The sequence below is a fragment of the Rhinolophus ferrumequinum genome, chromosome 11 (genome assembly GCF_004115265.2).
Source record: "Rhinolophus ferrumequinum isolate MPI-CBG mRhiFer1 chromosome 11, mRhiFer1_v1.p, whole genome shotgun sequence".
Lineage (NCBI taxonomy): Eukaryota > Metazoa > Chordata > Mammalia > Chiroptera > Rhinolophidae > Rhinolophus > Rhinolophus ferrumequinum.
Genome location: NC_046294.1, coordinates 5,502,290 through 5,528,510, shown reverse-complemented (window position 1 = coordinate 5,528,510; position 26,221 = coordinate 5,502,290). Strand labels below are relative to the sequence as shown.

General features: G+C 49.9%; 2 protein-coding genes across 8 annotated transcripts in view; both read left to right on the top strand.

Annotated features, from left to right (window-relative positions):
- Nucleotides 1–7,164: 7,164 nt before the first annotated feature.
- Nucleotides 7,165–18,561, top strand: PELI3 (pellino E3 ubiquitin protein ligase family member 3). Of its 6 annotated transcripts, XM_033119807.1 has the most exons (8): nt 7,168–7,344; nt 8,447–8,599; nt 9,173–9,244; nt 11,255–11,384; nt 11,961–12,062; nt 12,823–13,017; nt 13,334–13,522; nt 14,872–15,873. In XM_033119807.1, exons 2-8 carry the CDS (start codon nt 8,448–8,450, stop codon nt 15,439–15,441), a joined length of 1,410 nt encoding a protein of 469 aa, XP_032975698.1. In that variant the 5' UTR covers nt 7,168–7,344; nt 8,447; the 3' UTR covers nt 15,442–15,873. The 6 variants fall into 6 exon arrangements, with proteins under 6 accessions (XP_032975702.1, XP_032975701.1, XP_032975698.1 ...); XM_033119811.1 differs by lacking the exon at nt 13,334–13,522 and having other exon boundaries at nt 7,165–7,344; nt 14,872–18,561; XM_033119810.1 differs by lacking the exon at nt 11,961–12,062 and having other exon boundaries at nt 7,166–7,344; nt 14,872–18,561.
- A 744-nt stretch (nt 18,562–19,305) lies between these two features.
- The window catches only part of DPP3 (dipeptidyl peptidase 3), a 30,010-nt gene continuing 23,094 nt past the window's right edge, over nt 19,306–26,221 (top strand). Inside the window, exons 1-2 of one of the 2 annotated variants that reach the window (XM_033119806.1) lie at nt 19,306–19,482; nt 20,678–20,952. In XM_033119806.1, coding sequence (XP_032975697.1) covers nt 19,431–19,482; nt 20,678–20,952 — 327 coding nt within the window. In that variant the 5' untranslated portion in view covers nt 19,306–19,430. Of the gene's footprint in view, nt 19,483–20,674; nt 20,953–26,221 lie in introns of both variants that reach the window. The other variant, XM_033119805.1, reaches the window with a different exon arrangement.

Sequence of the window (26,221 nt, the reverse complement as noted above, 5' to 3'; positions counted from 1 at the left end):
TTAATGGATCCCAGAGAAGTGGTTAAGGCCAGGGGTCAGCGGATGGCTAATCCCATTGCCCTAGGAGGCAGCAAGACCCTAGAGAGTGACCACTGAAGGCCTGGAGGAAGTGCCTGTGTCCTTGTGTAGCAGAAAGGCTCCTAAGCTTTAAAGTGTGACAGGGAGAGAGCAGAGAAGCCACCAGTCCTGGAGGGGAGGGCTGACCAGGTGGAGGCCTTCTCAGAATGGAGGTCCAGTTAGGCCATCTCGATGGGGACCTGTGTGAACACACAGCATGGGGTGCCAGATTCATTCTGTTAAAGTAAGAGCCAGGGAGTCTGAATTTCTACCAGTGGAAACACAGAAGAAATTGAGTCAGAGAAAAGGAAAGTTCCGTAGTTCTGTATCTTACATACCAGAAATATAGACTGAGGTCTGTACCTGTCACATACACACAACACTCAGCCCCAAACCTGGTACCCGAGGAGCCCCCTGGAACAACATAGAAGAGCAGACAGAGAAGGGGGCAGGCAGAGAGAGGAATGGACTGTTTCTCTTCAACCTGTGGTTGCAGACATGGGGAGTTAGGCACCTAGAATTGCCTATGTATGGTTCACCCCTCTCTCTCAGCCCCCACAGTCGACCTGTCCAATGGCTCCCAGCAATCCTGACTGCCCAGGGAGAAGAGCTGCCTCCCCCAGTACTCACTTCTCCTTAGTGTATGACTTGGGGCAAGTCCCCTCACCTCTCTGGGCCTCAGTTTTCTCACCTGTGAAATAAGAATAATAAAGATAACTACCACACAGGACTGTTGAGAATATTTAATGAGATAACCCAGGTAGGGTGCTTTGCTCATGCCTGGCACGTGGCCTCTGGTAAGCGCTCTCTACAAGTGAACTATTATTGTCAGTTCAGACTTCCTCTTTTCTTGGCTTGACACTCAGGACGGCCCCCTCCTCGGCCAGGACGGCCCCCTCCTCGGCCAGGACGGCCCCCTCCTCGGCCTCTCTGCCTCCATTCTTGCCCTACAAATCTATCCTCTCCAACTCAACCAGTGTGAGGCCTCTGTCTAAAACTTGTCAATGTCACACATCTCGTAGCTTCTTTTCCTAGAGAGTGGCTGTTGGTCCATCTGAGAACCTTGTTAAAATTTAGCTCTCTGGAATCCCCAGGGGATCCTGCTGAGACTCATCGCTCCACAAACAACAGTCTATACTTGTTAGTGTGGGATTCAAGGCCCTGAAACTAGCCCCTGCCAACTTCTCCAAAAGTGCTATGCCCTACCTCACACCATACCCGCCAGCCACACCAGAGAGTGTACCCTTCCCCACTTCCCTGAGTCCTCCTGTACTTCTGTCTGTGTATATGCAGACCTAGACGCTCTTTCTCCCTTTTTCTTCCCAGCTCCCTCTGCCTCCCTACCCCTCAGGAGGGGGCCTGGTGTGGGCTGAATTACGTCCCCCAAAAGTAACATGTTGGAGTCCTGAACCCCAGTACCTCAGAATGTGACTGTAGTTGGAGATAGGGCCTTTAAAGAGGTGATTAGTTAAAAAGAGGCTATTAAGTTGGACCCTCATCCAATCTGACTGATGTACTTCTAAAAGGACATCAGGATACAGACACGCACGGAGGAAAGACCGTATCAGGAGAGAGAAGAAGACGCCATCTGCAAGCCAAAGAGAGAGGCCTTAGGAGAAAACATAGCTGCTGACTCCTTGATCTTAGAGCTTTTTCCAAACTAGAATTGTGACCTATCGGTGAGTTATGAAATTGATTTTGTGAATTCAACCAGCATTTTTAATGAAATAGAATAGAAAGTAGCAGAATACATCACGTGGAGTACAGATATGTATTGTCTCATGAAACTTGTGTTTCCCTCGTGTGTGTGTGTGTGTGTGTGTGTGTGTGTATTGGATCACAATGAAAATGTATTACTAAGGGTCATGGCCCAGGACCCCCAAATAGAAAGCCACTGCAGTGCCAGTGTGACCTTCAAAAATGATATCAAACCTTGTTCATTCCTGTATGTCCAATGCCTGATGTAGGACCTGGCATGTAGTAGGTCTTTGGGAAATATTTATGGAACAGCAGCAATGATGCTTGCATATATTATCTCCTCTACTTCCACCTCTGTGACCCTAGTCTCAGCACCAAACTCTTTCAGCTGGATGACAACAGCCTCTTAGCAGGTGTTTCTTTCCACTTTGGCTCCGCTATAGACCTTCCTCCTGCAACCATGAGCGCTCTTTCTAAAGCATAAGTCAGATTTTGTCATTCACCTAATGAGTGACCCTAATGTCATCATGTCACTCACTTATTCCAATTACTTCCCACTGGGACCCAATTAAAGTCCTAATGCCTTTACCCTGCTGTCTAGGCCTGACGTATTCTGGCCCTCTCCCCATCACCTCTCCTCCTTTCCTCAATCCACTCTAACCACATTGACCTCCTTACTCATTGTGGCATTTTGATTTATGATGAGAAATATATATCTGGTCTTTGTCTTGTTCCTGGTACAGAGCTGCTAAAACCCATGGAATTTCCTAAGTGATAAGAGCCATAAAGGTCAAAGGAGAATCTTTTGTTATTCATAACAAACTCATTCCCACCACAGATGAGGTCCATGATTCTCCAACTCAGGGCAGAAAGTGGCTATCTCTGAATCTCTATTTCATATTCCCAACAGATGGAATGGATTGGCCCATACTAGGTCAGGTTGGCTCCCCATTCCACTAAGCTGTGGCTAGGGGATCATGTCACAGAGATGAACATAATTGCCGGGGAAGCATCATTGGGACTAGGGGAAAGCAGGTGCACTGGGATGCCCCACAGTAAGTATTTAATAACATTGTTAATGAACGGGTAAAACTATAAACAAGAAGGCTTTCAGGATTTCAAGATCTCGGGACAATTTTTAGCCCCTCCTGTGGTTTTTGCTTCTCTCTATTCACCTGCCCTTCCGCCCTATGTCCTCTCACTGGCTTCCTCAGCTCCCTCGGGTTCCGCCCCCTCTTCAATCACCGTGCTGATGGCTGTCACAGCTTCACTAAGCCCCTCTACCTTCTGATCTTTTAGCTGGAACAAGTCCCTACCCATTCAAATTACAGAGTGTGAGGGTTTGATTGAACCAACTCATCGTATTTTTAACATTGTTACTATTATAAGCAAACAGAAAGCTCCTACAACAAGATGTACAGCTTAACCAGCTATTACAAAACGAGTATTCAGGTGACTATCATTCGTCAAGAAACCAAGCAGCACCCTGGACAGCACCCTAACGCTCCCCATGTGCTCCTTCCAGGTTATAACCACTGTCCTGATTTTTATACATTGACTTCCTTGCCTTTCTTTATTTTTACCACCTAAGCGTGCATCCTGAACTGATATACCTTAGTTCGGGCTATTTATGAGCTTTATATCAATGGAATCATACTCTATGATTCCATTGTATGTGTTTGGCTTCTTTTGCTCAGTCATGTTTTTTTGTTTTTGTTCTTTTCTTTTTTTTAGTAAGAGCTATATTGAGATATAATGCACATATCAACCATACAGTTCACCCATTTGAAGTGTACAGTTTACTGACTTTTAGTATGTTCACAGACATGTGTAACCATCACCACAGCAAATTTTGGAACATTTTTATCACCTCAAAAAGAAACTCGTACACTTCAGCTATCACCTGTCATTCTGCTACCCGTCCCAGGCCTAAGCAACCACTACTGTATTTTCTGTCTCTATAGAGTTTCCTGTTGTGACATTTCCTATAAATGGAATCATACAGTATGAGGCCTTTTGTGACTGGCTTCTTTCACTTAGCGTAATGTTTTCAAGGTTCATCCTTGATGTTTTCAAGGTTGTGGCACTTATCAGTACTTCATTCCTTTTTATGGCTGAATAATATTCCATTGTATAGATATATTAAATATTGTTTAGCCATTCAACAATTGAGGAACATTTGGATTATTTCCACCTTTTGGCTATTACAATAATGCCGCCATAAACATTTGTGCACAGGTTTTTGTGTGGACATATGTTTTCATTTTTCTTGGCATACACCCTAGGAGTGGAATTATTGGGTCATGTGCTAACTCTATGTTTAACTGTTTGAGGTACTGCTGGACTGCTTTCTTAGGTGGCTGCACCACTTTACAACCCCACAGGTTGTGTACAAGGGTGCCGATTTCCCTACATCGTGCCAACACCTGCCTGCTTTTTCCTCAATCTACAGGTCATCCTTTCCCATTTCTTTGTATGACTTATAATTTTTGTTGGAAACTGAATATTTTAGATAATATATTGTAGCAACTTGGTTCTGGTCCTCTGCCTCCAGGGCCACTGATGTTATTGTTATTTGCTTGTTTAGTGACTGGCTGGATTATTTTTTTGAAGTCCATCCTCCCCTTCCTGCAGCCCGAGTATAAAGCCTCTGCCCTTGGTCCTTAGGGAGTGCAGCCTTGGGTGTGCCTGCAGTCACCATGGGATGACAATGGTTTGTGCAAGGCTCTCCTTGACTGACTCTTTCCCTGACCACACCCAGCTGTGAAGCTCTACTCATTGCCAGCTGAGTTCTTTATTGTTTTCAACAATGTCTTGGGACATAAATTGCTCCAATCGAAGACAATCAAAGACTGATCCAATCAAAGGAATAGAGTTTGGGTCCCCAGATCTATCTATGGGGGTTCTATCTTTTTCCAGCCCTACCCTTCCACCTGTGACAAGGCAGAGCCCAGCATCTTAGCTCTTCTTTCTCCTCTCCTCTCCAAATTGGTTTAGCCCAGAAAGTTTGTTGTTGTTGCTTTTGGTGTGTTTGTTTTGTTTTTTGAACATCCTTTCTCAACTACATACACAAATATTATTCCACATTGTTTACACTAGCCCCTTGCCTTTGTTCACTTGAACCCAAATATTGAAGAAATCAGGGTTATATCTTGTTCCTTCCCCACCCCCCTTTTGTTTTGAAGCAATAGGGTCATGATCTAGATTGAAGACAGAGAAGGGAGGGGCTGAACAAAGGAATTTCAGAACAATACTGCAAATGTTTATGCCACCACATAGGTCCTATCATTCCCATTTTATAAATAAGAAACCGAGGCCTAGAGAGATTAAGAAGCTGGATTTCTTGGGACAGAGCACCGGACTTAGAGCCAGAAGCCAGCCAAGGATGAAACTTGGGCACCTGTGTCTGTTGGTGGTGTCCTAACTCTCCTTTCTTCTCCCCCATCTGGACAATGCTGGAATCAGGGTCCACCCCAGGCTCCCAGAGACCTCTTGGGATCTGGCTGTGCCCACCATGCAGCTCTGATTCCAGCTGAACCCAGCGCTCTACCACAGGAGAAATCTCTACCTCCTGTGGCGAATCCTGGAATTGCTCTCAACCTTTTCTCCCTGCAGTCTGGTGTCAGGTGGTGGTAGCATTGGAGCTCTGGTCAAACTTCGGATCCATACTCGCCTGGCTTTGTGATCCAGGGCAAGTATACCCCCACCCCCACCCCCACCCCCCCAAAAAAAACACCCAGCCTCATTTTCCTCACCTGCAAACTGAAGATTCTAATAGTAATTCAGCACACATTCACTAAGGGCCTTCTCTCGCTGGCAACGTGCCAGAAACTGGGAGCACAAAGGAGAGTGAGGCTGTGCCAGTGTCCCTGTGGCCTAAGATGGCTGTGCATACCTGGCATGGAAGAGGGCCTACTGTAGGCACTCAGGGATGGAAGCTATCCTGTGGCACAGGACTTGTATGACTGGCTGCAGGCAGCCCAGCAGTCCAGTCTGCTCTGCTCAGTGGTGGCGTCTCAGGGAGTTTCTCTTTGATTAATGAGTGCCTTGTCCTTAAAGGACTTGCAATCGGCAGCTTTCTTGTTTCATCTGGCTGCTGGGGCCTCAGAACAGTTGGCAAAGCAGTTGGTATCCTGAACTATTTTTAGGTGGGGGAGTTAGTGGGGTGTGTGGATGTGGTGAGGCCCCGGGGGTCTTGGAGACTGGGAGTTTTGTAAGCAACAAGTTGGGAGTGGGGGGGAAGGACGGTACCTCTCAGGAATGTATGGGCAAACTCACTTATCCTGCTTGGCTGGGGCCAAAGGCCATCTCCTCTGTACAACCTTCCTTGATTTGCTCAATAAAACACGCACTCCAAAGGCGCAGGTAAAGGGGTCACCCTCTGAGCTTCCCCCAGCTCTTGATTATGGTTCCAAACAGACCAAGCAATAATGAGCTGTAGGGATCTTATCTGATGTACCTCTGAGCCCCATTCTGCCATCGCTAGTCGTAACAACAAGGTATAGAAGTTAGGAGTCCAGACTTTGGAGTGACACAGCTGAGATTCACTCTTGGCCCCGTTCAAGCAAAATAACCATGACCAAGTCAGGTTCGTAAATTTGTTTTCTCATCCGTAAAGTATGATCGTGCTTGCCTCCCAGCAATTAAAGGGCTTATTTTGCTTAAAGCACAGAGGATAGCACCTGACAACACACGACAGACGAACTATCTCGCCAGCCGAGGCCGAAGGGGTTGCGCGCCCTCAAAAGTCTGCATCCCTTTTGTGGCATGACGCGTGGTGTGAGCGTGCTGGCGGGCAGGAGGCAGGTGTTCCTGGACACCTGGCGGTCCAGGCCCGCTGGAGGTCACCCAGCAAGAAAGTGGCCGAGGTGGGCTGGAAGACGGGTCTGCAACTCCAGTCAAACGCAGCAACTTTCCACGTCCTCCCTGCTAACGCACACCCCTTCCACCACCTTCTCTAGTATTTTCCTTCTCTTCTCTTTCCCGCCTCCGCTCTCTCCTCTAATTCCGCGGCTTCCCTATATGGGAGTTGGGGTCTCGGGCGGGAAGAGGAGAGTCCCCGACCTAAGCTGGGGAAAAGGGGCTTTCTGCCCAGAGCGAAGGCCCTAAACTGCTGTGGAGGAGGGGGCGCCCGGCTCTCTGGGAGAATCCGGAGTCCCGAGAAATGAGGGTGGGGTCTAAGGAGCCCAAACTGGGCAAGCCGGGGGTCGCTGAAAGGGCGATGGTGGCCGAAGGAATTCCCGAGACAGTGGTGGGAGGGGCTTTCAGGACCGGGGGAGGAGCCAGGGTGGGGGCGTGGTCTCCGGAAAGGGGCGGGGCTCCGAGGACAAGCTCCAAGCTTCGCCGCAAGAGGCGGAGTCTCGTGTGGGGCGGGGCTTTCCTGAAGGCGGGATCTAGTGGGCGGGGCATAGGGCAGGGGGCGGAGCGTGGCGGTTCGCGCCCGTCCCCCTCCCCCGGCCCCGGGTGTCCCTGTGACGAGGCAGCACACAGCCGCGGCGGGCCGGGCCGATCCCGCCGCAGCGGCCCCGGGGCCGAGCAGGGGCAAGGCGCGGAGACAGCGGCGCCAAGCGGGTCCCGGAACGCGGCCAGGTAAGGCCGCCGGGGCGGAAGGGGCGGGGGCTGCGCCGGGCGGGTCCTGACGGGCGCGGGGTGTGTGTTTGCGTGTCTGGGGGTGGCAGGGGTGTGGGTCCGAGGGCGGGCGTCTGTGGCAGTTTGCGCGCTCGCGCGGGAGGTCGCGGGGCCAGGGTGGGCTCTGCGCCAGTCCTGGCACTGCCCGCGGGGCTCGGGGAGTGCGGGACTGTGTGCGTGCACGCGCGTGTTTGTGTGGCGGGGCCGCCGGGTGTGTATCTGCGTATGCGCTGGGCTGTCATTGTGCCTGCCCTGGGCGCAGGGCGCGGGCCTGCCCCGGCGCAATCCCTCCTGCGCGGGGATGTTTTCCAAACAGGCTTCCTGCGGAGACGGGCTCTGCTGCAGCCAGAGCTGGAGGGGGGTGCGCCGCCCCCACAGGCCTCCAGAAACCCGGTCGGCCCGGGGACTGCAGACAGACACCTGAGGGAGGAAGGGGGCGCGCACCCAGGAGGGGTCCAGAGGCCTACCCGCAGGCGAGGCCAAGATGGGGAGACTGAGGCAGATGGATAGGGAGGTGGAGGTGGCCAGACAGGCAGAGATGGAGAAGAGGGTGCGAAGAGAGGTGGTGAAAAGGACAGAGCCTGGAGAACAGAGAGGCATTGAGAAGAGACAGACAGACAGAGGCCCAGACCTTCAAAGGTGCAGAAAGATTAAGATGGACAGACAGATTCCAAGAACCTGACAGAGGAGTTACTCAGTGGTCCTAGGGCTGAGAGCTAAACCCAGGAACTGAGTCTAAGATAAGGAGTAAGGGTCCAGGCCAAAAAGAAACCTCTGGCCACCCCAAGTTGGTCCATCCCTTTGGCCCCACCAAATTTTCTGACCCTCTGTGTGGATTGTTTCCCTCTTAGTTCCATCAAACCCATCAACTCCCTCCCCTGGTATCCCAGCAACCCTGGCAGTTTAGGAGAGGCAGAGGTGAAATGGTTGCCATAGCAACAGAGGCAGTGAAAGGTCACTCTGGCCTTAGCCTAGGTGGCCCTGCAGCAGGCCAGAGCTGGCATTGAGGGGGGTTGGGATGAGAGGCTGCAAAATTCTTTTTCTCCTCTCCCATTCTGCCTAGAATGGTGCTGGAAGGAAACCCTGAAGTAGGGTCCCCCAGAACCTCAGACCTCCAGCACCCTGGGAACCAGGGCTCTTGTGTCCTCTCTTCTCCCGGTGACGATGCACAGCCAGGCGAGGAGCCCATCAAGTATGGCGAACTCATCGTCCTGGGGTGAGCATCCTTGGTCCAGGTGTGGTGGGGCACCAGGCACCCCCACAGGACAACCTGACCCAGGGCCCCAGTTCTCCCTACCTACGACCTTCTGCTGTTTGTCCCTCTTTACCTTCTCATCTAAGAGACAGAGTTGACCAAACCCTCCTTAATTCATAATTGTTCTTTTATCTTCCCATTTTTCATAAATTACTGAAACAACTTTTAACTGCCCACCTAAGTTTCTGATCAGAAAAAAGTAACACTGCTGCCTTTCATAAAGCACCGTGTGTGTGTGTGTGTGTGTGTGTGTGTGTGTGTGTGTGTAGTCTGGAGTGAAGAACTCTGGTTTTCTAGCAAAGTTGCTTGGTTCAAATCCTGCCTCTGCAAGTTGCTTAACTTCCCTGTGCTTCCGTTTTCCCCTTTTACAAATAGGGATGATGATAATAATACCTCAGAGGGTTGTCAGAAGGAATGAATGAGGTGATTTCCGTAAAGCACATAGAACAGTGCCTGGCACGTATCAAGTGTTCTGGGAGGCAGGCCTGTGCCAAGCCCTTTCATGGACATTGTTTCATTTCAATCTTCACCAAGATGCTGTGAGGAAGGAGGTGAGGAAACCGAGGCTCAGAGAGGGGAAGTGACTGGTCCAAGGGCACACAGCTGGTAAGTGGCAGGGCTGGGATTTGGACCCAGGTCTTTCTTACTCTAGGTCTAGTGCACTTTCACTAAACCACAGCTGACCCTCATGCTACAGATGAGAAAACTGAGGAGAGAGGAAGAGCCGTGAGTTGGTGGCTGAGTAGACCTCCTCCCTTCCTGGTCTTTGCCTGACCAGGATCCCTGCACAACCCACTTAGTTCATCCCCCAGGCACAGATCCCTCTTCCTCCCCAATCCATGTATCTTTTTGGCCTCTCTTTCTGCCATCTGTCCTGAAGAAAACATCTGATAAGCTATCTTATCATTATGAAGATTATGTAGAAATAATGGCTACTGTTTGTTGACATGTACATGCCATGTGCCTTTTATGAAAAAAAAAGCTAACATTTGTAGAGAGGGCTTGTTGCATATATGCCAAACTCTGTGCCAACCATTTTAAATGCTTTATCTCGTTTAGTTCTCACAATGAACCCATGAGGTAGGTCCTGATCAATTGCCCCATTTTACAGAGGTCATGTGATGAGTGGAAGAGCCAGGATTTCAGCCAGGCCCATCTGATCCCCAGCCTGTGTCCTGAACTGCTCCACCCCCATATGTGAGAAGAGCTTACAAGGGCAAGAGTGATACCCGCCTCAGGGGTGCTTGTATTAGACTAGCATCTGCTCACTGTCCCAAAGACATGGCTGGCTTTGCAGCTGAGAGTGAGGCCATGACAGGGGAGATTGCAGACATAGGGTCAGGCCCTTTGGACAGCCGGTGGTTCTCTGCAGAGCAGTGAAGCCCCACACCGACTGTGCATCAGGGCCACCTGGAGAGTGCACTGAAAATACCCAGTGACGGGACCATCCCAAACCTGCAGAATCAGAATGTCCATGGGTGGGGCCACGGATCTGTTTTTTAACAAGCTGGTGAGAAGATTCTGATTCAAGTGGTCTGTGGCTGTATTTAGCATCTATTCGTTCTGTCACTCCTGCTGCGAACCTTCCATGGCTCCCCACTGTTTACAGAATAAAGTCCTGACTCCTGAGCCGGATGGTCAGGGCCCTTCCACCAACTTCATCTTCCCTTACGGCACTTCACCACCTGTCACACCGGACTCTGCCAGCCTCGGGGCCTTTGCTCAGGATGAGTCCTCCCTCCAGAAGGGCTTTTACAAGAGAGGCTGGAGTCAGACAGACCCGAGTTCAAATCTAGACTTTTTCACTTACTAGCCTAGGACCTCAGGCAAGTCATTTTACCTCCCTGAGCCTCAATTTTCCTCATCAGTAAAATGGGAAGAAAGATACTTGCCTGGCAGGACATTGCACAGATTCCATTAGGTAATTAGTAACGTGAAGCACCAGGAACACAGGAGGCTCCAGTACATGGCAGCAATCAAGGCTGTGACTCACCCCACCTTTGTCTTCGGAACAAGAGCTGGACAGGAAGGTAGAGATCTGATGTGTATGGATATATGAAGGTCATGGCATTATGGGTCTATTTTTTTCTTTCATTCTGTTTTAGTAGTTCTTGTGGTGTAATAAGTGGCAGTTTGCTAAAGGTGACTCCTTTCCAGTTCTTCAGTATAGGTGTTCCCTCTCCTAAAAACCCGATCCTAGGGCCAGAGTTCCTTTCTCCTGCCTCTGGGCATGGAGTGCCTTTGGTTTGTGCCTGGGTCGTGGCAGGTGGTGCCCAGGTTCCTTGAAAACCTGAAGACCCCTCTCCCCTAGCACAGAACTGACCTGTGCTGCATCACCCATGCCATCTCAGCGCCCAGCACCTGGCCAGACATGGCTCAGTCACCCAGGAAACACTGGTTAATTGAATGAAAGTCCTTTTGAAGACGTTCTGACCCCCAGCCGGCTCCCTAAGGGCAACGATTTGATATAGTAGGGTCTTTTGGTGTCGGGTGGTTCTAGGGCTTGTTTATCAAGGTAGGGTCTGCCCAGAAGTTGGCAGTTCCTCCTAGTCTCTCAGAGGCTCACTTTCTCTCTCTCTCCCTGCAACCCTTTCTTCTTAACCCCCACATCCACAGCTACAATGGGTGTCTGGCAAGTGGGGACAAGGGCCGCCGGCGAAGTCGCCTGGCACTGAGCCGCCGGCCACATGCCAACGGAGTGAAGCCAGACGTCATGCATCACATCTCCACACCGCTCGTCTCCAAGGCAAGCAGCTTGTCCCAGCAGACCTGGGCACTGGTCCTGCCCTCCCTACCCAAGCCCCACTGGGGTGAGGGGAGCCCACTGAGCTTTACTCACTGCCCGTTGGGCTGCCAGACAAATGGTGCTGATGGGAGAGCCTTTGCAGTGCGCAGTCATTTACAGTTTGCAAAGCATTTCCTTGACCACCAGACCCCATCCATTGGATGGAAATGGCCAGCATCATTTTAGAGGCAGCCAAGGCTCAGAGAGGGGATGTGACAGTCCCATAGCAATGGAAAAAGAAAAGCCTTTGGGTTAGAATTCAGGCTCTGCTGTTTCCAGCTTTGTGACTTTAGGCAGTTTCTTCTCCTCTCTGAGGTGTGGTTTCCTCAACTGTAAAATAGGAAGCAAGCAGGTGGTTGTAGGGAGCAAGCAGGATAACCTGTATAAAGTGCCAGCTGCACAGTACACCCTCTGCAAAGGGTGGAACCTCCTTCCCTGGGAGTGGCCCCTAGCCTCGGGCCCCAGCTTCTGGATGGGAGGCTCACACTTCTCATGGCCTCGTGTCCTGAGAAGTGACTTCTCCTTTCTCCCCACCAGGCACTGAGTAACCGTGGACAGCACAGCATCTCATACACACTGTCCCGGAGCCACTCAGTCATAGTCGAGTACACACATGACAGTGACACAGACATGTTCCAGGTATGCTGGGGCCCCTCCGTAGGTTTTCTGGCCACTGGCCTCAATGGTCAGCTCTATAGGCCTTTCCGGATGAGGCTGGAGGCCTGAAGGCCAAGGGGAAGGTGCTTCAGGGGTCCTCAGTGCGGTCGGCCACTCTTCAGATGAGGAAGCGGGACAGCCCAGAGAGGGCTATTGACTTCCCAGAGTCACACAGCAAGTCAGTGGCTATATCAAGATTCAAACCCAAGATGGACTCCCCAGCTTCAGGAGGCCATGCAGTTTAGGGGTTCAGATCCCAGCTCCATCGCTTACTAGCTGGGCGACTTTGGGCAAGAGTCACCTAACCTCTCCAGGCCTTGGCTTCCTCATCTCTCAGGTGGGGCCCATAAAAGCACCCACGCCATGGAATTGTGGGGAAGATTAACTGAGATACTGCACATAAAATACTTAGCATGGTGCCTGGCATAGCGTAAACTCTTACTGAAAATTCGCTATTTGCTGCTAATATGTGTGCACTCCCAGCCCACGGGTGTCAGCCTTTTACTGTTCAATCAGCAAACCTACTAGTTTTTACTGAGTGCATTACTCCCCAGAGGGAAATGAAGGAGAAGGCCCAGGCCTCTTGATTGAACTTGGAGTCCCCCGGGGTGTTGGGATGGGACTGCCCCCTTATGTTTGGTGACCTTGCACACTGAGCAGCTGCTGGGACCATGGGGTGGGAAGCCTGTGGGACTGACCTGTGTCCACAGCATTCCTGTACTTGCCCTCCTCTTCCTCACAGATCGGCCGCTCCACGGAGAACATGATCGACTTTGTGGTGACAGACACATCCCCTGGAGGAGGGACGGCTGAGGGCCCCTCTGCCCAGAGCACCATCTCCCGCTACGCCTGCCGCATCCTCTGTGACCGCCGGCCGCCTTATACTGCCCGCATCTATGCCGCTGGCTTCGATGCGTCCAGCAACATCTTCCTTGGAGTGAGTGAGCCCCCAGGCAGGGAGCAGCGCTTCATCTGAGAGTGAGCTGAGGGGTAGGCTGGGGAGGGGCAGCGTCCTGGGGTGATGGACTGGCCCGCAGTAATCATAACCGTGACCTATGCAGGGATTTGCAGCCCCACTTCACAAATGAGCAAAGTGAGACTCAGAGAGGTCAGGTGATGCCCAAAGTCAGCCAGCGCCAATTCCAGTCCTCTCTAGGCCACCTCTGACCTTGAGGGTAGAGGGGCAGTACCCCTGGCTCATGGCCTGCTGGGGACTACTCGGGGATGTGATCTCATCCCACATGTGGTCCCAGGAGCGGGCGGCCAAATGGCGGACCCCTGACGGCCTGATGGATGGCTTAACCACCAATGGGGTCCTGGTGATGCACCCAGCGGGCGGCTTCTCTGAGGATTCAGCCCCAGGTGTCTGGCGGGAGATCTCGGTGTGTGGGAACGTGTATACTCTGAGGGACAGCCGCTCAGCACAGCAGCGGGGGAAGCTGGTAGGTGGCCTGCTCCCTCTCTCTCCTCCACCCTGTCATCCTTCCTGGGGCCCTCCCAATCTGCCCGTTCCCCTGGCCAACCCAGGAGATGATCTCCAGTCCTCCTGCACAAGGGAGCCCCAACAGGCTTCCTCTGGGGGCACGTGCCACTTGCTCCACAGAGGGGACCAGACCAGCATCCCCAAGGATCACCCACATACTGTTGGAGGTCCATGGGGTGATGGGAAGTGGAGCACACACAAATACACTGCAGTACCAAGTGGCTTAGAGGATGCCAGCAACTTAAAAAAATCACACCCTCTTATGAGGGTGACACTTGGCCCGTGTGTGAGCAGTTTTTAGCCTAAAGTGTTGGCAGTTTGTAACACGTCTGTCACATTCAGACGGGTTTAGCTTCATTATTCTCTCCCAGTGGGAAAGGGACCATGGAGTAGTTCTGACGCAGGTGACAGGAAATGCTCCCCGTGGTGTAGATCAGCGAACTAATGTTGGGAACTGGGAGAGGGTCCTAGACAGAGGTAGCAGTTTGTCCAAAGTCATGTGGCCAAGCTCCTCAGATGGGCTCTGCAGACCTCTTCCTGGGTGTGAGTGGGTCTCGCAAGGAGATGCAAAACCACAAGGAAAATCATGGCTTGTCTGTCCAGAGCATCGCTTGTCCTGGGAGATTTGGGGGGGAAATTATTTTTTAAAATTATGCACGTGAATGTTTCACTAGCATACATTTGTTGAGTACCAACTAAATGCCAGACACATTCTAGGTGTTTACATTGCTTGATTCATGAGAACCACTTGACATACAGGGAAGTGGAATCCATCTGGAGGATAAGGAAATTAAGACAGAAAGAGGTAGAGTTACTCGAGCAGGGACACCGAGTTAGTAAATGGTGAGGCCAGAATTCACACCCAGGCAGTCTAGCTCCAGTGTCCGTGCCTTAACCACAGCCCTTAGGACAGCTGCTTTGGGCTAAGAGCCAGTGTTTCAGATGGAAGAGTTTCCTGCCTCTGCTATTAGGGAAGAGCCTGGGAAAACATTTGAGAAAAACTCCATTTGGGTCCAGACCTCCTGATTTGTCAGATGAGGTGACCAAGGCCCATGTCCCACTGAAAGTAAGAGACCCTGTGTGCCTGGGAGCACCTGCCTGCTCTCTCTCATGGCTTCTTGGTCCTCCTGCCTCCCTCCACTGCCCTGGTCCTTTCCCTTCCTCTGCCCCAGCCACTCCCCCCTCTCCCCAGCCCATCCTGGTGGTCCAGAGTGCCCTCTCCAGGGTGGTTCAGTGGGATAGATGACTGCCTGGTGGCAGGGTTTTGGGGACCTCTTGGGCAGTAAGGCCCTTCTGCTCCCCTGGCAGGTGGAAAACGAGTCCAACGTGCTGCAGGATGGCTCCCTCATCGACCTATGTGGGGCCACGCTGCTGTGGCGCACACCGGCGGGGCTGCTGCGGGCACCCACGCTGAAGCAGCTGGAGGCCCAGCGGCAGGAGGCGAACGCGGCGCGGCCCCAGTGCCCTGTGGGCCTCAGCACCCTGGCTTTCCCCAGTCCGGCCCGTGGCCGCACGGCACCAGACAAGCAGCAGCCCTGGGTCTATGTTCGTTGCGGCCACGTCCATGGCTACCACGGTTGGGGCTGCCGGCGAGAGCGGGGTCCCCAGGAGCGAGAGTGTCCTCTCTGCCGCCTCGTGGGGCCCTATGTGCCCTTGTGGCTCGGTCAGGAGGCCGGCCTCTGCCTGGACCCCGGGCCGCCCAGCCACGCCTTTGCACCCTGCGGCCATGTCTGCTCCGAGAAGACTGCCCGCTACTGGGCCCAGACACCACTGCCCCATGGCACCCACGCTTTCCATGCCGCCTGCCCCTTTTGTGGGGCCTGGCTCACCGGTGAGCATGGCTGCGTCCGCCTCATTTTCCAGGGGCCACTGGACTAAGCTGCCTGGGGACCCCTGCTGCTGCGCCCGCCTGCCCACCTAGGTCCCCCACTTCCTGCAGCCCAGAGGGAGCTCTGCATGTGGGACTCTACCTGCTGGCACAAAGCTACACCAGATGGACGTGTTGGATGGGCTGTGCCCCTCCCCTTTTAACTCTGGTCCCCAAGGGGGTCCCCAAGATCCTTACCCAAGTCAAAATGATGGAGCTCTGTCCTGGGCTGACGGAGGGAAGCCCACCCCCATGCCCTGGCCCTTCTTGGGGCATTTCACATCATGCCGCCTACACTGTGCCCCTGGGGGAGTGAAAGGGCCGTAGGCCCCTGACCCCCAGCTTAGGCCGGCTGTACCCTGAGCCTGCCAACCCAGTTCTAGACATTCACCCTGCTGCTGCCCTGGGTTCCTCTATAAACCTTGCTACTCAGCTGCCCTCACCAATCCCATGTGTCCCGCATGTGTGCAATGCCTCCAGCCCTAGTGAATGACAGGTGGGTGGAAGACTGCGACCGGCATCTGCTGATACCCACTATGGGCTGGAGTCCACGCCAAGGGGGCTCTGGGGACACCGAGACAATCAGATCTGGTTCCCTGCCTGGTAGAGTCCACAGTTTAGTGGATGACAGACCAAATTACTGAATGACAGCACAGCTTCCTACGTGCCAGGGTCAGAATTAGAGGCTATGGAGCAGGCCTTCCTGGTGGGTGGAAACATGAGGGAGGCTTCACCGAGGAGGTGGCGTAGGAGCTCAGCTAAATGGCTACATTGGAACCCCCCACAGGAAGGGGAGGATGCAATAGGCAGAAGGGAGCAGTGGAGCACAGGCTCTGAGGTAAGTAAGCGGGAACTGAGTGAGGGATTCAGAGTGGCCGGAGCAGGGGCTGCAGGGGAACAGGAAGGAGGCTGGAGCCAGAGGTTGGGGCTGTGCTGATGGGGAAGATGCTGGATAGAGGATTCAGAACCTCATTTTGGACAGTGAGGACCCAAGGGAGGGAAGAGGACTCACAGTTCCAGAGCGTTGGCTGTGACACGAGGATCACCATTCCCGAATGCCCACCATGTGCCCTGCACTGTGCTAATGGTAATAATAACTACATTCATTGAGCACCCACCAGGCACCAGGCTCTGCTTCTCGGAGGTTTGGTTATTTAATCCTCACAGGAAACCAGGGAGGGACGTGTTACCATTTCTGTTTATGGGGAGATTAAGGCACATGCTGCAAGCCACACAGCTAGACAGTGACCGAGCCAGATTCACAGCTATGGCTGCCTGCCTGGCCTTGAAGACGGCCCTCTTCTCCATCACACTGTGCTGCTTTCCTTGAATGAAAGGGAGGAGTTGGGAGGGCAGTCTAGATAAGGGGAACAGTGTGGGCAAAGGTGTGGCAGGAAAAATGCTTGATGACCAAAGAGCCAAGTGTGGAGATGTTGGGCTGGGGCCTGGCGGGCGTTGGTTGCCATGGAGGCCAAGTCTGAATTGAATCCCTATTCATCTTGGCTAAGTGTCTCCTCTGAGAGTCAAGGTGAGCTCGGGGTGCTGCTCAGGTTGCCCTCAAGCCATTTCTAGGGGGAGTGGGCTAGGAAGAAAGGTCGAGGTTCTGGAGACATCAAAATCTGAAGAGACTCTGAATACAAGCCTGACCTGGGCAACACCCTCAGTGGAAGACAGCTGCCTTAGGGAGTACGATTCCTAGGGGAGGGGCCTGCCCCGGGCCACACAACTGGTTGGGGCCCAGAGACCAGACCTGGGGCTGTTGAGAGGGCACCTGTCAGTAGTGAGAGGAGGATGTAATCAGATTCTTGCTTCCAGAGCACAGCCTTACACTGCCACAGTGGGGGAGCCGAGCTGGGGGTCCTGGGGAGGGTGTGGGAGCATGGCAACTCCTACACACATGTACACACACTCACAGAGCACCAGCAATCCAACTCTGCCCAGTGGTTCTCTCTTCTGACCTGGTTGGGAACCAGACGGGAACATTCCACCCCATTTCTAGGAGGGAACCTCAGACTCTACAAGAGAGATGAGAAGGCATAGGCACCACCCCGGGGAGAACTTAGATGGTTGTGGAGGGAGTCAGACTGCCCTGGTCTTGGCCCAGCTTTGTCCCTTTCCGGCTCCTGGAGCCTCAGTGTCCTCAGCTGTTAAATGGAATAATAGTCCTGTCACCAGGTGGTTGTGAATTATGGAGGACACCTGTAACACAGTAGGTACTTAATATTATTTCCTCACCTACTTCTTCATTCCCATGGGGAACAGCCAAAGCCATGACTGTAGTGAGTGGACTGCTCCATGTGATACCATGTATGTGTGTGTGTGTTGGGGCAGGTGGAGGGAACAGTGTGGTGGAAAGTCTGAGGAAGGCTAGACCCTAGTTCAAGGACACCTGAGGACATGCTGGGTGGCGTTATGGAAGTCGATGAACTTATTAGCCTCAATTTCCCCATCTGTACAATGGGTAGAATGATGATATCCTATCTCAGGGTTTTTGCAAGAATAAAATGAGAGCCTACATGTCAAGCTACTAGCACAGGACCACAGTAAGGCTCAGATTAGCTGTAATCAGAAAAATGCAGCCTGGATGGGGCTCCCAGGAGTACTGGGATCTTGCTGGCCTGAGCTGCCCACTGGTGGCCGTGGACAGCACTGCCTCCTTTACTGGTGTCCATTTCAACTTCACCCAAGTCAGGGAAGACTTTATACCCAATTTAAAGACAATGAAAGTTGAGGCACAGGGAAGAGGGGTGACTTTCCTAAGGAATCATCATCAGAGCTAATAGTAGCACTGTTGAGCCAAGTGGGGCTTGGGAACCTTTGTGAATGAGAAACACGCTCATGGTGGGCAGATGCTGCTCTGGGTCTAGATGCAGGTGTGGCAAAGGCTGGCAAGGAGGGTGTGTGGATTTCAGGTATCCCTTTATCCCCGCACCCCTCTCTGTACAACACTAGGGGGCAGCACTGCCCAGTCAACACTTCTTTCGAGCCTACAACATCCCTGGGAGTGGAGACAATTATTAGTCCCGTTTTTCTGCTCAGAAAGCCAAGACTCAGGTAATGTGACCCATCCAAGGACACACAGCCAGTAGGACGTGGAGGCCTGATTCGACTTTAGATGGCCTGACTCCGCCCCCCACTCTGACTTGGGACTCTCACAATGCTCCCCACTTGGCCTGGCTGGGCGCCGTGCCCCACCCAGGATGTCCTTCTGGGAGACCATCCAAACATTCAAGGGTGGACCTCCGGCCCGTTTCTGCCCTGCGCAGCCTTTCTGGATGGCAGGCGTCTTTCTCATCCAGTAGGCACCCGATAAGCACTAAGAAACTGCCAGGCCCCTCGCCTCTTTGTGCTGAAAAACACTGAGTCTCAGAGATGTTCAGCGGCTGCCGCCAAGTCCGGCTTCCTTTCCTCCCCACCCCCCTCCCTCCCCCGCAGCCCATGGTGATTTGGTGGTGGTGCAGGCACGGGTGGAACCATCAGCCCCGGCAGGAGTCCGCTCGCCTGTAACCTCGATTCCCAGCACAGATCGCTTTGCAGTCTCCAAAGAGTCTCCACTTCCTGGCTCTTGAATCCAGTGAGGAAGTGGGAGACACATCATTCCCATTGCGCGGGTTCCCACCTGCAAAACTGAAGTCGGGCGACTGGGAAAACCCCCAAAGGAGAGTCGTGGGTGTGTATGTGGAGGGAAATTGTGGTACTCTGTCCATGACACCCATGCCACCCCTCCCGGACTCAGGGGACCTTGTCAGCCCTGTCTGCCGGGACTAGGCCGCGGCCAGGCCGGCCACGCAGGTTCCCGCCCCCGGGCGACCGCTGCCAGTGGACAAAAGGCCAAGGCTGTAGGGGCCATACCGCATGCGAACCAGTAGCGCCTGAAGGCGGGGAGCGGGAGGACCGGCGGAGCTCGCTTCGGAGCGCCTATTGGCTGGAACCGACGCCCATTCGGGCCCCGAGGCCGGACAATTGGCCGGTGGGGGCGGAGTTAGAGGAGCCCCAATGAATGGGGGAGCCGGAAGCAGGAAGTGAGTTTGCGATCGGAGCAGTTGCTGCAGGTGAGGCACGGCGCTCGGGTTTCAGGGTCACAGTATGTCCTCCTCGGGGACAGGGCGAGTCTGGACCGAGCGCAAGAGCATTCCCTTTCTGCCCCCCATCTAGTACCCCTTCTAAAGTCATCGCGGCCCCGAGGTTGAGGAATGCTTTGCGGGCAGCAAAGGGTTAACACCCCTTTCAGAACCCGGGGATTATGCTGTTGGGGCGGAGCCTCGGGAGTGGCGGGGGGATACTGGAAACACATTCCCAGTAAGGGGGGACGCTGTGGAGAATGCCCTGGGTTGGGAGACCCGTAGTACCCACCGGGACCGTGAGACCTTCGTTAAGTTGCTTGGTCTCACTAAGCCTCAGCCTTCCTATCTGTAAAGTGAGTTTTCTTCCACCTCTGAACTTCTGTGGCTCTGTAGCTCCCCTGGCCCGAGCACAGGGAGAGGGTCGGAGGATGAGGACAGACACAAAGGCAGTTATAGGGATAAGAGTGGGACAGATCCGGGAACAGTAAGAGGAAAAGAGCAGGAGGAAAATCATTTACTGCTGTAGATACATTCCATCCGGTGTGACCTCATCTAATTTGCACACCCACACCCACATGGTGAGGTTGGGATTATCACCCCCATTTTACAGAGGCAAAAACTGAGGTGCAGAAAAGGGAAACAACTTGATTTTATAATAGGAGTCTGGGGCTGAGTGAGGATTGGAACCTGGATCTTGCTGCTGGTAGCCTGGGAATCTATCCTTGTGACCACCCACTGTGGTGCGTGGAATTGAAGAACCTGCAGGAGAATTTTGAAGGGGAGGCTAGTAGGTCAGAGAAAGAGGTGGGGAGCCAGAGCGGGACCTGGGCTGGGAGTCTGGAGATGCAGGTCTCTACTTCTGACCCTTCCCTTGTGTTATTAGGCAAAGCTCCTAGCCTTACTGGGCTTCAGTTTCCCAATCCGTAAGACTAGTTAGTTGGATTCCATCTTTTAGGTTGAGGGGCCACAGGCCAAATATGGCCCACCAATGTATTTTGTCATCTCCTTGGGTGAGTCACCTGATCTCTGAGCCTCAGTTAGCATATCTGGTTAATGGGTACAATGGTACTCCCTTCCTCATGGGCTTTTGGGAGGATTACATGAGATCACGAGAGTGCAGAGCCAGGTGTGCGGTTGGTTTGGGGTAAATGATGGCCATGATGATGGTGATGGTTCTCAGCAGGGCCCATGGCGGACACCCAGTACATCCTGCCCAATGACATCGGCGTGTCTAGCCTGGACTGCCGCGAGGCCTTTCGCCTGCTGTCACCCACAGAGCGCCTCTATGCCCACCACCTATCACGGGCTGCCTGGTATGGAGGCCTGGCTGTGCTGTTGCAGACCTCCCCTGAGGCCCCCTACATCTATGCCCTGCTCAGCCGCCTCTTCCATGCCCAGGACCCTGACCAGCTGCGCCAGCATGCCCTGGCTGAAGGCCTTACCGAGGAGGAGTATCAGGTCAGTTCTCTCAGGCCAACGTGCATTTCTTGAGTGGTTTCTGGGTGTGAGGAACCAGGAAGCTGGGTTACAAAGTTCTTTCTCTCTCATTGGATTAAACCAAAAATTACAAATACTGGAACCTCCCCTCCCGGAGCTTCAGTCTTCTTATCTGCAAAATACGCATGAGGGTAATCTCTACCTCTTAGGGTTGTGGTGACCCGACTCCAAGATAAATGGTGGCTGCCGTGATTATAACGAGGGCTTTGAGTAAAGGAAACAGCTGTGGAGATTCAGAGACGGTAGAGGAATGAGGCCAGAGTAGGAATCAGGAGGTCTATTTTCTGAACCACGTCTTCCTTTACCATGTTTTGTGTCCCTGGGCAGAATATTCCGTCCCCTGGTTATTGTTTGTTTGTGGATCTGTTGGCCAAGTAATACAGGAGTGCATTCATAATGCATTACAACAATGCAGAAGGACATAAAACAATAGGTGGAGATCATTTCATTCTTATGCCCTTCTCAGAGGTAACCACTAAGGATGGCGGGCAGACAGCCTTTTCAGCCCTCTGTATTCTATACCTCCACATGTGCACGTGCATGTGTCGGTTCCTTATTTTCTCTTTTGCATAAATGCAATCACACTCTCCATGTTCCTATGAGTCCTTTTTCAGTCCTGCTTTTTCCACTGAACGCCATGTCTTGGAGAACCTCTTTGGGGTACATATTAGTTCACCTCATTTTTATTGGCTGTGAAGTGTTCCCACACAGTGTACGCTAAAATTAATCTTTTCTTTATTGCTGGACATTTAATTGTTCCCAGTTCTTTTTAAATTCTTTAAAAATTTCTTTTTCCTTTTTTTGTTTGTTTTGGTTTTTATTATTTTTTTCTTTTGTTCCTGGTTCTTACAAACAGCACCACAATGAGCATACTTGTGCACATGTGTGAGTAGGATCTATTTCTAGAAGGACAATTGTTGGGTCAAAGGCTCTGTACATTTACACTTAATTAGTGTTGTTAAATCTTCTGAAAAAGCTTCACCAAGAATGTATGAGAATATGGCCTATTTTTCTATATGTAAAATAAAGGGATTGGATTGCTTATCTCTAAGCTGAGGCCCAGGCTGTTTCTTCTACCTTGTTTGAACTTTGTGTATTCACATCCCATCTCTGGGCCTTGATTTCCTCTTTAAAAATGCTAAAAGCTGAGGAAGTGCTTATAAATGGAAAAGTGCTACGTAAGTATTACTATTTTCAGAAGGATTCTTTTGTTTGTCGGTAACAGAAACCCACCTCAAATTGGCATAATGTAAAAAACTCATAACTTCCAGTGTCTGGTCCGGCATGTAAGGAAAGAGCTTAGAAGTTGCCAGTCTGTCCAAACAACAAGTAAAAAGCTGAGCAAACTGAAAAATCAACAACTCTTCTTAGATCCTTAAGAGAAGTGAGATCACAGGGCAAACTGCTGTACCCAAATTGGAGAAAAACAGGCAGTGCAGAGAATCACAACTTCCCAGAGCGAAACTTTATGAGCAGGAACCTCCACTGGAACCAGTGCTGGGATAGGAAGACCTGAGCTGTTAACGATGAGTTCCTATAGGCTCAGTGTAGATAACTCTGAGTTTTAAAAATTCCAGGGGAACCCAGTCTTTTGGGGATATTTTCCCACACTTTTGGGGATATTTCCTGGTTCTCACAAGTTTCAGAGATAAAGCCCGTTGTGCTTCCAGCAGGGGGCACAGAAAAGGAACCAGTTTTGAAGTATGCTTGAACATTCTGTTCATGTTAACATGGTCTACCCTCAGGAGAAGCTATTTAATGAGAATCTAATGTACTAGAGTTTGATCAGAACCTAACTGACCTAGGTGAAGGGAAACAGCCAACTCTAGCCCACTCAAGCCATTCTGTCCCACCTAAGGGTGAGGCTGGATCATGGGACTGAGAAGTTCTCAGTCCAGAGGCAAAGGCTCACTAAAAGACTGAGACTTAATCGTGGGACTGTAGCACGCTTCCCCTGCCCCCATACCTTACCACCGTGTTACTAGAGCAGCAGTTCCTTTTAGCCAGTACATCATGTCTGGCTATGAAGAAAAAAATTACAATACATACTAAGAGGCAAAAAGCATGGTTTGAAGAGACAGAGCAAACATCAGAACCAGACTCAGATATGGCAAGGATGTTGGATTTACTAGACCAAGAGTTAAAACAACTATGATTAATATGTTAAGAGCTCTAATGGATACAGTAGACAACATGAAAGGATAAGTGGGCAACGTAAGCAGAGAGATGGAAATTCTAAGAAAGAACCAAAAATGCTAGAGGTCATAAACACTGTAACAGAAAGGAAGAATGCCTTTGATGGGCTTATCAGTAGACTTGACACAGCTTACGAAAGAATCTCTGAGCTTGAGCATATCTCAATAGAAACCTCCAAAACTGAAAAGCAAAGAGAAAATAGATGGAAAAAAACATGTCTATCCAAGAACTGTGGGACAATTATAAGAGGTGTAACATGTATGTAATGGGAACACCAGAAGGAAAAGAAAGAGAGAAACAGAAGAAATATCTGGAACAATAATGACTGAGAATTTCCCCAAATTAATGTCAGATACCAAACCACAGATTTGGGAAGCTCAGAGAACACCAACTTTTTTTTTTTCCTAAATGCAAAAGAAAACCCCTTCACCGAGGCATATCATTTTCAAACTACAAGAAATCGAAGATAAATAAAAAGTCTTGAAAGAAGCCAAAGGAAAAGAAAAAAAAATCTTACCGGTACATGAGCAAAGATAAGAATTACATCCAACTTCTCAGAAACCATGCAAGCAGGAAGAAAGCAGGTTGAAATATTTTAAGTGCTGAAAGAAAAGTCCCCAACCTAGAAAGAATTCTGTACTTGTGAAGTTATCCTTCAAAAGTGAAGGAGAAATAGACTTGCTCAGACTAACAGAAATTGAAAAAATGTGTTGCTGGTAGACCTGCTTTGCAGGAAATGTTAAAAGAAATCCATTAGGGAAGAAAAATGATATAGGTCAAAAACTCAGCTCTATATTGGAGATGTAGGAAAAGCATTAGAGAAGGAGTAAGTGAAGGTGAAATACAAATTTATTTTTTTTTATTTTGAATTGATCTCAGAGAATACAGTTTGTTCAAAATAATAGCAACAATGTGTTCAATTATATATATATATATATATATAAATAAAACTTATGTATGCTTATGTATAAGTGAGATAAATGACAGCAATGACACAGGTGAGGGGAGGCAGGAATTAGAATTATTTTGTTATTATAAGGTACTCACACTACCCACAAAACAGTATAGTGTTATTTGAAAGTGGACTTGGATTAGTTGTAAATGTATATCACAAATTCTAGGGCAACTACTAAAAAAACGTAAAAAAGGAAGTACAACTGGTATGCTAAGAAAGGAGAGAAAATGGAATCATATACAAGATTCAGTTAAAAACCACAAAAGGCAGAAAAAGAATGGAAGACAAAAAAGGACAACAAATAGAAAACAGTAACAAATATGTTAGGTATTAATAGAACCATATTAGTAATCACTTTGAATGTCAGTGGTCTAAATGTACCAATTAAAAGAGAGATTGTCAGAGTGGATCAAAAAGCAAGACCCAACTGTATATTGTTGACAGGAAACCCACTTTAAATATAAAGACACCTATAGATTAAAAGGGACGGAGAGAGATATCCTATACCAATAGTAATCAAAATAAAGTGGGAGTTGCTATATTAATTTTGGAAAGAGCAAACTTAAGAGCCTGGAAAGTTATCAAGGATATGGAGGAGCATAACAACGATAAAATGGTCAGTTCTCCAAGAAGACGTAACAGTCTTTAACGTGTATGTGTTTAACAACAGAGCATCAAAATATATGAGGCACAAACTGGTAGAACTGCAAGGAGAAATAGATGAATCTGCTATTATAGTTCAAGATTTTAACACCCTTCTTTCAGAAATACGAGTGTGATCAGAAACTATGGTGAATGCTGCTGCTGAGTGCCATCCAACAGAAAGGCAGGAATCTTCAATATGGGAAGTGGCGTGTCGAACCTTAGTAACATTGTGTGACAAGTTTCAACTTGTTCTGTGCAATCAGTTGGGTGTAAGCTACAGTTGAGAATAGGTGTGTTTTAAAGTGTGCCATAAATCATGGATCATAAATAATGCATTAACATGAAATGGGCAAATGGTTTCATCCTCTATCATGACAACGCTCTGTCACACATTGCTTCTGGTATGGCAATTTCTGTCAAATAAAAACATTACGGGGTGTCCTCATCTACCTTATTCACCAGATCTGACACTGTGCGACTTCTGGCTCTTCCCCAAAGTCAAAATGACCATGAAAGGTAAATGTTTTGAATCAATTCAGGACATCGAGGCAGCCACGACAGTGCAACTAAAGACACTTATGAAAGAGGACTTCCAGAACTGCTTCAGAAAGTGGCGAGAACAATGGGATAAATGTGTTTGAAGTGAGGGGGAGTATTTTGAGTGGGTTTAATGGCAATATGTCTTTTACTTTTTATTTAGACATTCACCGTTTTTTGTTGTTTTTTTTTTTATCATACCTCCATAGTTAGATCCAGCAGGCAGAAAATCGGTAAGACATAGTTGAACTCAAGAACACATCAATCAACTGAATATAATAGACATATATAAACTACTTCAACAACAGCACAATAGAGATTCTTCTCAAGCTCACATGGGACTTTCACCAAGACAGACCCCATTCTGGGCCATAAAACACATCTGAACAAATTTAAAAGAGTAGAAATAATACAATGTCTGCTCTCAGATCAAAATGAAATTAAACTAGAAATCAATAACAGAAAGATAGCTGGAATATCCCCCAAATACTTGAAGATTTAACAACACACTTCTAAGTAACACATGGATCAAAGAAGAAATCTCAAGAGAAATTTAAAAATATTTTGAACTAAGTGAAAATAAAAACAACTTGTCAAAATTTGTGGATGCAGCGAAAGCAGTACTTAGTGGGAAATTTATAGCATTGAATGCATATATTAGAAAAGAAGAAAAGTCTAAAATGAATTATCTAAGTTTCCACCTTAGGAAACAAGAAAACACAAGAGTAAATTAAATCCAAAGTAAGCAGAAGAAAAGAAATAATAAAAATTAGAGTAGAAATCAATAAAATTGAAAATAAGAAATCAACAGAGAAAATCAATGAAACCCAAAGCTTATTCTTTGGAAAGATCAGTAAAATTGATGTCTTAGTCTTTTTGGGCTGCAATAACAAAATA

Excerpts from the sequence above, each read along its gene's own strand:
- PELI3 (XM_033119807.1), top strand. The coding sequence starts at position 8,448 with ATGGTGCTGGAAGGAAACCCTGAAGTAGGGTCCCCCAGAACCTCAGAC. Across the intron at positions 9,245-11,254 it reads GGTCCAAGGGCACACAGCTG|CTACAATGGGTGTCTGGCAA; the intron begins GTAAGTGGCAGG and ends CCACATCCACAG. Across the intron at positions 11,385-11,960 it reads CCACACCGCTCGTCTCCAAG|GCACTGAGTAACCGTGGACA; the intron begins GCAAGCAGCTTG and ends TCTCCCCACCAG.